This window comes from Atractosteus spatula, chromosome 21 (genome assembly GCF_055471065.1).
Source record: "Atractosteus spatula isolate fAtrSpa1 chromosome 21, fAtrSpa1.hap1, whole genome shotgun sequence".
NCBI lineage: Eukaryota > Metazoa > Chordata > Actinopteri > Semionotiformes > Lepisosteidae > Atractosteus > Atractosteus spatula.
Genome location: NC_142726.1, coordinates 7080277 through 7092795, shown reverse-complemented (window position 1 = coordinate 7092795; position 12519 = coordinate 7080277). Strand labels below are relative to the sequence as shown.

Genomic DNA, 12519 nt, shown 5'->3' with positions numbered 1-12519 from the left:
CATCTTTTATTTTGTAACTGAATGTCACAGAAAAACAAGGGAATTATTTGTTCTTAAAAAGTTGCATTATCAACAAGCAGTAATTGCTGGCTGTCAATATTTTTAATTTGTTGGTTTCACCACATTTAATAATAATTATAATAATTGCTTACACTTATATAGCGCTTTTCTGGACACTCAACTCAAAGCGCTTTACAGGTAATGGGGACTCTCCTCCACCACCACCAATGTATAGCATACAGCTTAATTTATTAATTTTGTTTTTGTTCTTTACTGAATACTAAATGATATAGCCTAAGCATGATGGTTTTTAGCAATTGAAAAACTTAAAAATAGGATGACAATTTAAATTGTTTGGTTGAATGGTCTGTATGCTTTAGGTTATGGAGTATCTGGTGTTCCCAGAAGGTTTTTTTGAACACTAATACTCTAGTAATACAGGAGTCTCCTACATACTTTTGTTGTCTTTAGGTGCAATAGTATTAAAATCGTATCAGATCCAAGTACAGATTATGTTGCAAGTCACTTTCATTGTGGTCAGTTTTCAGAAAGTCTTTGTGTTTTCTTAAGTATAACATACTGAGCTTTCACAGCTATGGGCGTCAAACTTTCAGTTTCAGAAATTCAGTAAATTTATCAGTGTGGATGAGTTTTATAGACTAGAGCATATCAGATATAAGATGGATGTTCTTTAAAATATTTTTCTCAGTTTTCAAGACGTTTTATCTCAGGCTGTTGGTTTCAACCTCGGTTTCATTTAAGAACAATTTCACTGCAAACTGATCAGATAAGACTGCCTCGGTCTTTCCCAGCAGCACCTCAGGGTCCTGACTAGCTCTTGGTGGCTCTCTGAACTGTTTCTATGATTTGTAAGTACAATATACTACAAACTGGTTATACATTTCCAAGGTGTCCTAAGTCAATCACTTACTTTATTTTTGGATGAGAAGGCAAACCTTTCTCCAAACAGTGATACCTACAGCAGTGACAGCACCACCCATTTTGCAGACAAGCTTATATTTTTGATTTGACCATCTGTGTAATGGCCACTGACATTGCAAGTTAAAGATATTTTTAGAATGGCACTGTCAGCTGGACTTTCTCTGATAAAGTTGATGTGGGTACTCTGTTATTACATTAAACATTGTAAAACAGCTGTCCTTCACTTTTTTGCTTGTTTTTCGATGATTCTGCTTTTATCTAATAAATCCCCAAACACAATTTTATCGCAGGTCAAATGTTAACCTTCTGACCAAGGAAAGTAAACACATCGTGTTTAATTTCTGACCTATTCTGAAGCTGCTTTAGCCTTTTCTCATAGTTTTAAGATATCTTACATTTCTTGGAGTCCTCACATTTTACAGCATACGTGACTGCTACAGAAGAGAACCATAAAGCGCTAGCTTTGTGGGATAACTGTGAGCTGCTCCTGCTCACTGTTAGTAGAACACAATTAAACCTGTCTTCTTATGGAAACCTGTGTAACCTATTAGCGCTATGGCAGGGGATGTGTCTTTTAATTAATTTAATCTATTAATGTGTTTATATGTAAATACAGAACTGACATACAGCATTCCCCGTGACAGAACATAAAACGAGAAAAATGAGCGAACAATATCTTTAAATTGTGGGAGGAAGTGATTGTTTACACAGGAAGTAATGAGATACCGGAAGTGAATTGTGGACAGCAGTAGTGAAGGGAAGCAATTTTGTTGAATCAGTAGATGTGACTAGTGAAGAATGGAAGAGGAAGCTGTTAATCATTAGTCTATTTTAAAATCTGGCTGTAAAACTAAATCATTTAACCAAAATTAACCCGATAAATTCGCTATGCTTATCAGAAATGAAAATATTTGAATCTCTTCTGCAGAGATGTTTTACTTCAGAGCTTTTCTTGGTGGTCATTTGAGAAACTGAGTGAAATGATTCTTTTTAGGGAATCATGAAGGAGAAGGGGTTAAATCTTTGTAAAAGAGAGCGCATGTTTTATTTTCGAATAAGCAGCAAAATTGGTTTTGCAAGTAGCCAAGCAAACGCAGGAAGCACGTACTGTACTAATCAATTGTAACAGCGTCAAATCACGATTAAAAGGGAAAAAATACTTATTCTCGTTAACAACAACACAAAGATACACACAAAGGACAAGCAGGAGGTGAAAAAATATTTGTTAGTGCTGGTTTTTAAAATATGTGCCATTAGTGTAATGTATTTTTTTCACTTTTTAAAACAGGAAACTACCTTCTTCATCCAACAGATGGAGCCATGTGTAGTTGGCCACTTATTTCTGTTTCCTTTCCAACAGCTCACTCAATTTTTAGCTTTATGGTTCTTCTGTAGAGCTCGCTTACATATTGCATTTGCCATTTCTGTTTTCCTTTAGTTGAGGTACAGTTTTGAAAGCTCTGTTCGAAATATGCCCCCACCTTACTGAGACTGAAGTTCAATTGTAGATGTCCAGGCTAGAGTAGCTTTTCCCTGTTTTCTCTCACCTCTGCAGGTTTGCTCCAGGTAGGTCCCAGTACGCGTTTTTTATTTCCTGTTAAGGAAACGTCTCTACGGAATGCAAGGCAGTACAAACACCTTGCTTTGGCTGTGGAATTAATACTGTTTAAAAAATAAAGACAAATTCGACCCATTGGGATAGTACGTTTATTATTTACAATATTAAAATACTGGTGTTTAGGTATTGTCTTGAATTGCAAATGTAAGAATCTGCAACAGTTCCAGATCTTCTTCGATATTATTGCTAAGTTGACATGGGCTGAATTTGCATGATTTATTCGCATTCTAATTGAATTTAATTAAAGCAGCTGTGAGTTGAATTTATATTTTTTATTTTGATGTTTCTACAACGAATCAACATTAACATTAGGTCTTCTTAAAATCTTTGTACTTTGTCATTTAATGCTAAATAACCTAGTATTAATATAATGTAATCATTTTTCTTTAAAATTCCTAAATATGTACATTTTCTTAACATCGTTGTAAAGCGCCTAATAAAAATCTTGGGTGCGACACTTCAATGTTGGAGTAGCTTCATTTCTATATGTGCGATGTTAGCGGTACTTTGGGCATAAATACGCTTCCAGAGTGATATTATTGACGTTTATAAGTACTATAATAGCAAAATGGTCTGAGTTTCTCACAGTTACATTGAAAATGAACTAATACGCACTACCATTTAGAACCACAAGGTGGGGCAAAGCTTTCACGAACATGGACTTCTGGTTCGATAAGTGTGATAATGATTAACACGAGACTCCTGTCTCTGTAGGATGAACGTTAAAGAAAGGACTAAGACCATTCTGAAACGTTTTGATATTGGAAACAGTTTTTCTTACCAGTCATCAAAGCAGAAAGCGTCAGTACTGATTCCATTGTTTGTGAGAAATGGGGAACTACATGTACTGATGACTGTTCGGTCATTCCAGGTTAGTGTGACGTTTTTAAATATTAAAAAAAAGTATCCTTACGGAGAGTGAATTGTCCCGTGTAAATTCCCACGACTACATTGTTAAAAACTAGTACTTGATGTGTTATTTTCGTTTTATGATATTGCAAGAGTACCTCATTTAATTTTGTCATTATAATTACTAGTTACAATAATTACAAGATATTATTCCAAATAGTATTTTGGAATTACTGCCATTTGTGAGGTTTGGAGATGCATATTTGAAGCCTTTGACCAATGAATTGTAGAGTGCACTTCATTGCGATAATAACATTACAGAAATTAATGTCCACATTTATATTGCCTATTATGTAAAGGTCACTGATAACTAATCTATTAAAGAGATTTAAAGAAAAACTAAATTCCAAAATTAACATAATCATTTTGTGCATTACATATAGAGTCTTAAATCCTTTTTCTGAGATTTGCTTAACAGTGTCATACTAAAGAATTGTGCAAGAGAATTTTTGAATGTAGAATTCATTTTCTTCTTAAATAGATACACATGCAAGGATTTATTTGTAGAGTGGCACTGAAATTCAGTAACCCAATCCAGTAATTTGGTAACACCTCTTTTCTCTTAGCTGAACACCAGTGGTGGTGAAGTGTGCTTTCCAGGTGGGAAGTATGAACCTAAGGACCGCAATGAGATCGACACAGCACTGAGAGAGACTGGAGAGGAGATAGGATTGGTACCTGATCAGGTCGAGGTTGTCTGCAGGCTTTTTCCAGTTATGACAAAGGTAATCACCTATTATTATAAATAATGATTGATTTCCTCAGACAAGCGAGCTATTCAGTGCAGTTACTCTTCACTGTTGTCTTAAGGAACACATTCATTTTTTTGCACAGTGACAATTACTTTTGTTTTGTGGTTCTCCTAGTGTTTCCACCTGTGATGTACCAGCATTAGCAGAAATGGTGTCTGCGATTCACATTTACTACTTAATGCAGACATGCTGTGAGAATGGTTCTGCAGAGTAAGACAATTGAATAAAGTATTCATAAAAATGGAGGGTGGTATCTTTTATGTAAAACTCAATATTAGTATTTTTGTACATCTGTCCTTTATAACTTTGCAGTCCACTCAACCGACTGGCACCACCTGTAGCACACAGATCCAGATAGACAGGAAACATATCTTTTAACTTATTCTTAAAACTGACATAGTCTGCACCACAGTTGGTACAGACTGCTTTGTTAGCTGGATCTCAGATCACAGATGTCGAGAAGTCTTGATGGAATTTATTAAGCAGTTCTAATATTTTTTTATCAGCGGGAAAACTGTTTAACTTTTTAATATTTGTATAGACCACTGCCTTTATTAAATTGTTTTGTTTTTCAGAAATTCATTGTGACACCCGTAGTGGGATTCATTGAGGATTCTTTCCAGGTTCGGCCAAACCCTGAAGAAGTGAGCGATGTCTTTACTGTTCCTTTGGACTATTTTATAAATCCAGCTCACCACTTTTCACTGGCCATTCCTGGTTCACCTGGGATCATTCATTTCTTTACCTACCTGGACACAGAGTCTGGCAAATCATATGTAATTTGGGGACTGACAGCAACATGGGCTTTGCTTGTTGCAGTCTTAGCACTTGGAAGGAAGCCGGGGTTTGAAGTGGGCTTTGATGTAAGCAACCCACGACCTCAATTCCAGCACAATCTTGAAACGAGGAGTAAGCTATAATCATTTTCCAGGTTCCTCAAAATCCACTTCAGATCTGCTATAGGCTCTTGTGCTCTGGTCATCATTTTGCTTTAAGGGTTGGTAGGCGATTCTCTCAGTTCTCAATGGACTGATAATGTGTAATAGGTTTCAGATGCTTAAATTGAAACTCTTTAGTAAATATTTCTTTGTATTTTGGTGCACAAAAATGTGAAGATGATCACAAGATAACAGTGATACGTTTACATATCCTTCAATGCAGTTTTAATTTTTTAAATATCTGTTTTCTGGAAATGGTTTTAGTATTTCCATTATTTATAAAATGCAGGGCATTTATAATCTATTTGCTTTTTTATGGCTGGCACCCTATACAACTCTGCCATTTCCATCTTTATTGGCTGCTCACTCATAATTTGTGTTGAGAGTGCACAGGTGTAACTGATCCATTCCCGATGCTAATTTTCTACCCATAATTAAATAGGTGTGTATGCAGCAGGCTGGAAAATGGAGAGACTGTATTCGCAGCCAGCTTGCCAGAGGACAACAAGGCGGTGACTATCACCTGTAATTGAGTGCACTGGGAGGTAATTAGAATATTGGCCATTAAAGGGATAATTAACCATTTTACTTAAAGGTGCACAGTCTTGCACAGGTGCAATGAGTAACGTTCGGAGATATTAGGAGCCTCACGTCGTTAATGGGGCAATTGGGTTTTGGTAGTGTGACAGAGGATATTTCAGAGTCCTTTTGTTGTAATACCTTTAAAATCTCTGCAATAAAGAGACACTACAGTGTTGCTATCGTGAGTTTTTGTGTGCTCAGATCCCTGAAGCCACGTGACTCTGGGGTGGGGTCTCGGGATTAGTGCCCTGCTGACCTTGAATGTGTTTTTTTTTTCATTTTGAAAATCTATGTGAAATACATTTCCAGATACTGACAACAGCTACTGATCCAGCTCATTCTGAGTGGGAGAAACTGGAGAAGAAAATGGGACCAATAGGCTGATGAGACCCAGCTCTGTGGTACGAGTAGATGGCAGATTAATTTCATAATCACCAGCACAAACTGAAAACATTATAAAGTAAAACTAAGTTTTAACTTTGCTGTCTAAGATCTTTTAGAAGGTACTGTATGTATTGTGAAATACTCAGGAGCAGGGTGCTGTAGCGGGCATGTTTTCAAGAGGTGGATTTCTGTAGAGCAGACACACAGATGCACCCATAAGATCAAAACAGTGCCTTCTTATTTTTACAGTGTAAGGAAAAAAACAAAACCCAACCTCTTATTTGAGCCTGAGCTGTACATTAAGATACCTTTCTCTAAAGCCAGGCAGCTTTAGCCACATAACCACAATACTGTCTCTCTAAAAATCAAAAACTCTTGTCCAGAACTCACACGCCACAGCATGTCAATTGGTTGGTCATTCTGTCAGCTCATCCTTCCACTGGCACCATGCTCAGTCTCCAGACTGCAGATGCACAACCCTGGAAGCCCCCACTTCCTGGTTTTTAAGTGTCACTTCACCAGTTGTTGTGGTTCAACTGGTCAGGTGACGGAGGATGGCAGGTCATGCCCCACCATCTCCTGAGGAAGATAATTAAGACAACAGCTGCCATCTTGTCTCCGCCTACTGCTCTCTTAGAGTATACACTGTAAATACATTTACACTTGACACTTGACTTTCTTCAGTCTGCCTAACTTTTTGTAGAAACATTTTTTTTTTTTACTGTGGACAACATTAGGCAAATAAAGATACAAGTCCAAATTCAGGCTCAGATGCTCTTTGAGCTTTGACATCGGACAGGTTTATTGTACGTGATGTATAAGTATGTTTCAAGACTTCAACATGCACCTATATTCTGAGTCTCTCGGCCTAGGTGCAGATGCGTGGGCCCATATTTATTTAGTTAATGGCGTTGCTATGGAAACAGCCTCGCTGGGCTGAAAGACTTGCTGCCATAGGCATCACTTAGTGATGATGAGCTCTGTCAGGGATGTAGCTCTTTTGAGAACAACAGTAAGCTTAACTACTAGTAGTAATATTGCCATGGAACAAAGATAAGCTGCACTCAACCCCTCTGTATACATTGGTGCTATATTTTGCTAGATGTTATTTTTCCAGTGTGCCACAAACATATTTTTGATACTATCTAGTGAGGCATTAAGGGCAACATTCATTTAATGAAATAGATTAGTATGTTGTTTACTTAATAGTGAATGAGAGATGTAAAATGCAGTCTAGGAACTGGTTCACGCCTATAAGAACACACCTGTTTAATATCCCTATCACTCCACTAGAAATCCCTAATTAATGGCAATTTCAATCCATTCATGGTGCCTTGGGTAGAAAACATCAAATTGTGGTTTCTGAACCTGCCAATGTCATGCATTCAAATACATCTAAGCGTCATAGTAATAAAGACAAGTTGAAGTTTTGAACAGATAACGAAAAACGCAGACTAGAAACTAGACAGTTGGGCACAATGTTGTTTTTGCAGAAGCGTGCTCTGTAACGTGTAAGCTGGAACAAAAACGGCAGTTCTGACTATGGGAAAAACGCCTAGACAGAACTGACGTACTATTGTACTGCGATATTTGAGCAGCTAATGAAAATTATGTTAAATTTCCACATGGGAGACAAAAGACTGGTGTTTCCTCTTGATTCTCTTTAGGTGGTAGGTGCGTTTTTGACCTGCACATTTATCTTCAGTTTTACGGTAAATTGCTGTATCTGAGAGGAGGAATAAATCCGTTCAGCCATTGTACACATTCATTCTGTGCGCTACAGCCGAGGAGTATTGCGGTGAGCACAAAGGAATACCATAGCAGCTGAAGGCGCCCAGTGGTTCCTGAGCATCTTTTCTATTTTCTGAAGCCCATAGTAGACATGGCAAAGGAAGGACCGGAGAAAACAGAAGAGACGGAGCATATGATAGAGAAGAATGGAGGCAAGGAGCAGGACACTGTCCTTGCGGCTGCAGACACTAAGGAGATGCGAGCCGTGGTGCTGACGGGCTTCGGGGGGCTTAACAAACTCCGGGTCACCAAGAAGCCGATGCCCGAGCCTCAGGAAGGGGAGGTCAAAATCCGCGTCAAAGCCTGGTAATTTGATTGAATTTTTTAAAATCCACACAGAAAATCAACAACACTCGCAGCGTTTTACCCTCATACTCGTCGTTTAACAGATAACCGGCGTGCTGTAACTGTGCGCTCGGCACCACAGGTTAGCGGCTCCTGCGGCTGCACCACTATCGGAGCAACTCCGAAGTTTGCGCATGTACTTGTACCCGACAGACCGCGAAATGACATTGGAAATGGGTGGTCGTAGGTTAATTAAGTTTAAAATTGAACATCCTTCCTAATAATATAATAGAAGGAGTCCACATGTGGGGGACAAAAAATAGAATTATACCACCACGCCCGCAAACAACACATTCTTTATGCAGGTTGTATAGGGCTGTAAGGGTAAATTAGAGATGTACCTTGTCTTCGTTCCGGAGTACAGTATTCATTAACGTTCAGGGATGTTTTATGTATAGAAATTTCAAGTTAGAATATAATCATTGATAATACAGTTAGAGCGTTGAAGGGACAGGACAGAAATATTGTGCAGTATGTAACCAGTGCCAATATGCTTACAGTAGCATACGGAATCTTTGTGGACTGGTAGCATTCTTTTACTAATTTATGCGCTAAAACACGTGATTTTTCCAGTGCTCCCGAAGTTCCAAATAAGTACAATTGCTACAATATTCTAATTCTAACAAATTGTTACGTGATTAAATTGTTTTTTATTAGTAGAAGATCTCTTGAAAATAGTAGCACAGGTCATAAAAAAGACTTAAGAATGTTTCTGATGTCTTTGATTTTCGTTCACGTCCCAAGTATCATCTATAACCTGCGCTGTGCAAAACATCTCGCAATAAAAGCCAGCATTTTGTTTTGAATCACTGATCCATACGTGCTGCAGTTATGCTGTTTCGATAATGAGCTCATGTTAGTTTACCTTGTACAAAGCGCAGATCTCGCTTTGACACTTGGCATGTTATTGTAATTTTCAATCGATACGTTCATCTGCTTTTTCTGTAATGGGAAAATCAATTTTGCAAATGTCAGACAATGCTTGCAGTATTAACCCCACCCCCCAAATAATTAAAAACTGTTTCATCTGATACAGAGACAGTGAGGTTTGGATATCAGTGATTTCAGTAGAAACCCAGAGACGCTGAGAAGTACATCTTGATTGCAGGACATCACTTGATCACTAACAACTCAAGAACATTAGCAGAAAATATAATTGAGTCTTTAGTGAAGTGAGATTCCCATCATTCTAAGGGCTGTGAGTTTACAGCATGTATGAATGCCTTGGTTTTCTCTCCGACAGAGAGGACAGCAATATTGCATACGCTACATTCCCTGTAAAGGTTTGTGATTTTTTTTTCATGTTTCCCCATCTATATGAAGATGCTTGCAATGCGCTCAAGTGCTTCGCTGTGAGCGCTGATGGTAATAAACAGTAATCCATTGTCCATGGATTCCCACACATAGGTTTTACAAGGAAAACTTGGCTCACATCAAGTAATAGGGGATTTACTGTTGGTAAATTAATTAGTCTTCGTGATCATTAAGCTTTAGAATGCTTTGTTCTATAAGCAGCGTGTGGTTCAATGGTAAGAGTTAGTTACCATTCTGCAACAGAGAATGCTATTATCATCATATATATTTTTTTCTCACATTTTCCACTTTATCCCACAGTGTCCTTGGAATTGTAACATTTTTAATTGGCTAGGAGTAATGTGAAGTGCTCTACAGAGTCTCAGTTAGAAATGGGAAAATACATATGCATCTGAATGGCAAAGTAAAAGGTGCAAATAATTATGACCTGTACTAAAGTTGTTGATTTTGTCCACGCATCACTTCATTTAGCTTTTTTTTTATCTTACCTGTAAATTGTTTAATCAATTTTAATAATAATGTAATAATAATAAGCACAGGTAATGAGTTGCTCTTCAAAAGTAGGCATCCAGTACTGTAAGTACTGCGAAAGGATTCTATGTGTGGATGAGACCTCGATGGATGGTGTTCTGGCAGAAATGTCTCTCTCTGTTGTATAAAGGCTGTATCCATGCTGTGGGTCTCTGGACATGGGTAACTAGGCCTGCATCATCATAATTTCAGACGGCAGCTTCTAGGAGACTGTGATAATGGGCTATCACTTCTGCACTAGTGCTCTCTCGGTGCTGCTTGTGCTTGATTTCGAAGTTGTGAGCAATCTGATTTTTCTTTCTTATAGTGGCTTGAACTTCTTAGACTTGATGGTTCGGCAAGGAAACATCGATAACCCCCCTAAAACGCCTCTTGTTCCGGGATTTGAGTGCTCTGGGATAGTTGAAACTCTAGGAGAAAATACCAAGGGATTTGAGGTGAGTAAAAAACCTAAACATATTTTTTACACAAATCCGTTAGTTGGGCTTATTGCAACAGCAGACATTTCTGGCAAGCATGTAGGGGCAGAAATGGGCTTATTGTTTGTTAATAAAGAGCCAACGTCTCTAAGAAATATTACATTTTAGAATGTGATGAAAAAAGAAATGATGATAAAAATTAAATTGCAAAGCTCATCTCACATTCAGATTTGACACACTCTTTCCACTTCTGTTTCCTTTGTTAACTAATTTAAAATTGGTGTGCATATGTAAAATCACACAATTAATCAAATATTGTCATTACAGTACGAAATATGATATATTTAAAGTGGGAATTTGTATTTAATTTTCTGATAAATCCACTCTAATAAAAAAAAAACTTTCAAATTAACTTAAGTACTGCAAAGTATTGAAGAAGTTAAGTGGGTCAAAGAGATGGGGATTTAATTACAGGATTAAGATGTTTTATTAAAGCCATTAAGCAGTGATTCAGGACTTCACTTAAATTATGTTCAGAACATGCTGCAGAAAGATAAGAGTTCAAATTGAAAAGTCTTAGTCAGATGACTGTTGCTAAGGAAATCAAACAGAATTGATTTCTGAGCAGGCTATTCAATCAACCAATCCAGAAATCCACGGTTCATACTGTACCCTTACCCTTGGGGCAAAAGGCAAACATGAGTCAAGTCTTTTGGCATGCATATACAGATATACACTACTTTGTAAAAGTCAGACATTGTATGTGCAATCAGGAATTGGAATATGTACAGTATATATGTTTCTCTTCACCTCCACTAATATTTTCTGCAATTCTAACAATGTTGACTGTTAGGGAGAGAAAAAAAAACAAGGTTGGTAAACTTTAATCCACAGTGGTCTGAACCTTCAAAAATATGTCCACAATAACTCAGGGTAAACTGCAGATGAGCAGCCGGTTTGAAGAGTTATATTATCTAATCCATCACATTTACCAATCAAATTTAATTTACTCATAGTCACGTGTATTTTGTCATTAATATAATCAGATTAACTCTGGACATTTGCTAAGATCCAAGGATTCTTTTTGTACTACAAAATACAAAATTACCAGGATTAATTTTGAAGCATTGTGTGGTAATTAAATGATGACACAAAAATGTTTTATGATTGAGAACTGGGTCTTTATGCTTTATGCATAAGTTTTCCATGCAAAATAAGATTCAGAATTGGACTACTAAAAGATGCAGTTCACGTGATTTTTGGAGCAAGCACAAAAAGAAAAATACTATAAATGCCTCATACTTTAAGTTAATGAAGATTTGCCAATAATGAAAAAAAAACATTTTGCCACTATTCTGTGTCAAATTTTATTTTTCTTGTAGCAGAATCTGTGGAAAGGAGTGGAAATAAAACAGAAAACAAATTCTTTTCCATGCATCGTTTTGTGTATTGTGTGAGGTAAACAGTTTATATCTTGCAAACAACTGCATGATGATATACAGTAGTTCGTTGAAGCAAAATTGTATAAAACACAAAGTACTCCATCACTGCTGAAAATTATTCTCCATTCATCTTAAAAAAATTGATTTCTGACACCTTCAGTCATTATTGCGTAAGACTTGGATGCCGTGTGTTAGAATTATTCATGCAATGATTCACACTAAGTTTTTTTCTTTCGCAAACTACTACAAATTGTAGCTTCCTATTCAGTATCTAAATTAAGCAAATGAAGTGCTATTTAACATATTCAATGAAGGGCTATGAGGGAGCTGCCATTAGCTCACTATAACAAATTCATTGGGCTGTTCCTTTTCTATTACAGTTCTCATTATTAAAAAGGCATTTTCCTTCCATGCTTGATAACAGATAAGGATATTACTAATGAAACAGTGTGTGATACCTTAGAACTTTTATTGGTAATTACAGAGTTGTTTCTGTAGTTATTGGCACCAAACAGATATAATTATTCCTGTATCTTCTTGGAAGCCTCTCTC

The 12519-nt window shown here is 37.1% G+C and overlaps 1 protein-coding gene across 1 annotated transcript in view; it reads left to right on the top strand.

Moving 5' to 3' along the window:
• Positions 1-2180: 2180 nt before the first annotated feature.
• vat1l (vesicle amine transport 1-like) overlaps positions 2181-12519 on the top strand; it is a 41980-nt gene continuing 31641 nt past the window's right edge. Inside the window, exons 1-6 of the mRNA XM_088939213.1 lie at positions 2181-2508; positions 3275-3431; positions 4036-4194; positions 4797-4865; positions 7996-8222; positions 10414-10543. Coding sequence (XP_088795339.1) covers positions 3276-3431; positions 4036-4194; positions 4797-4865; positions 7996-8222; positions 10414-10543 — 741 coding nt within the window. The 5' untranslated portion in view covers positions 2181-2508; position 3275. The remainder of the gene's footprint in view (positions 2509-3274; positions 3432-4035; positions 4195-4796; positions 4866-7995; positions 8223-10413; positions 10544-12519) is intronic.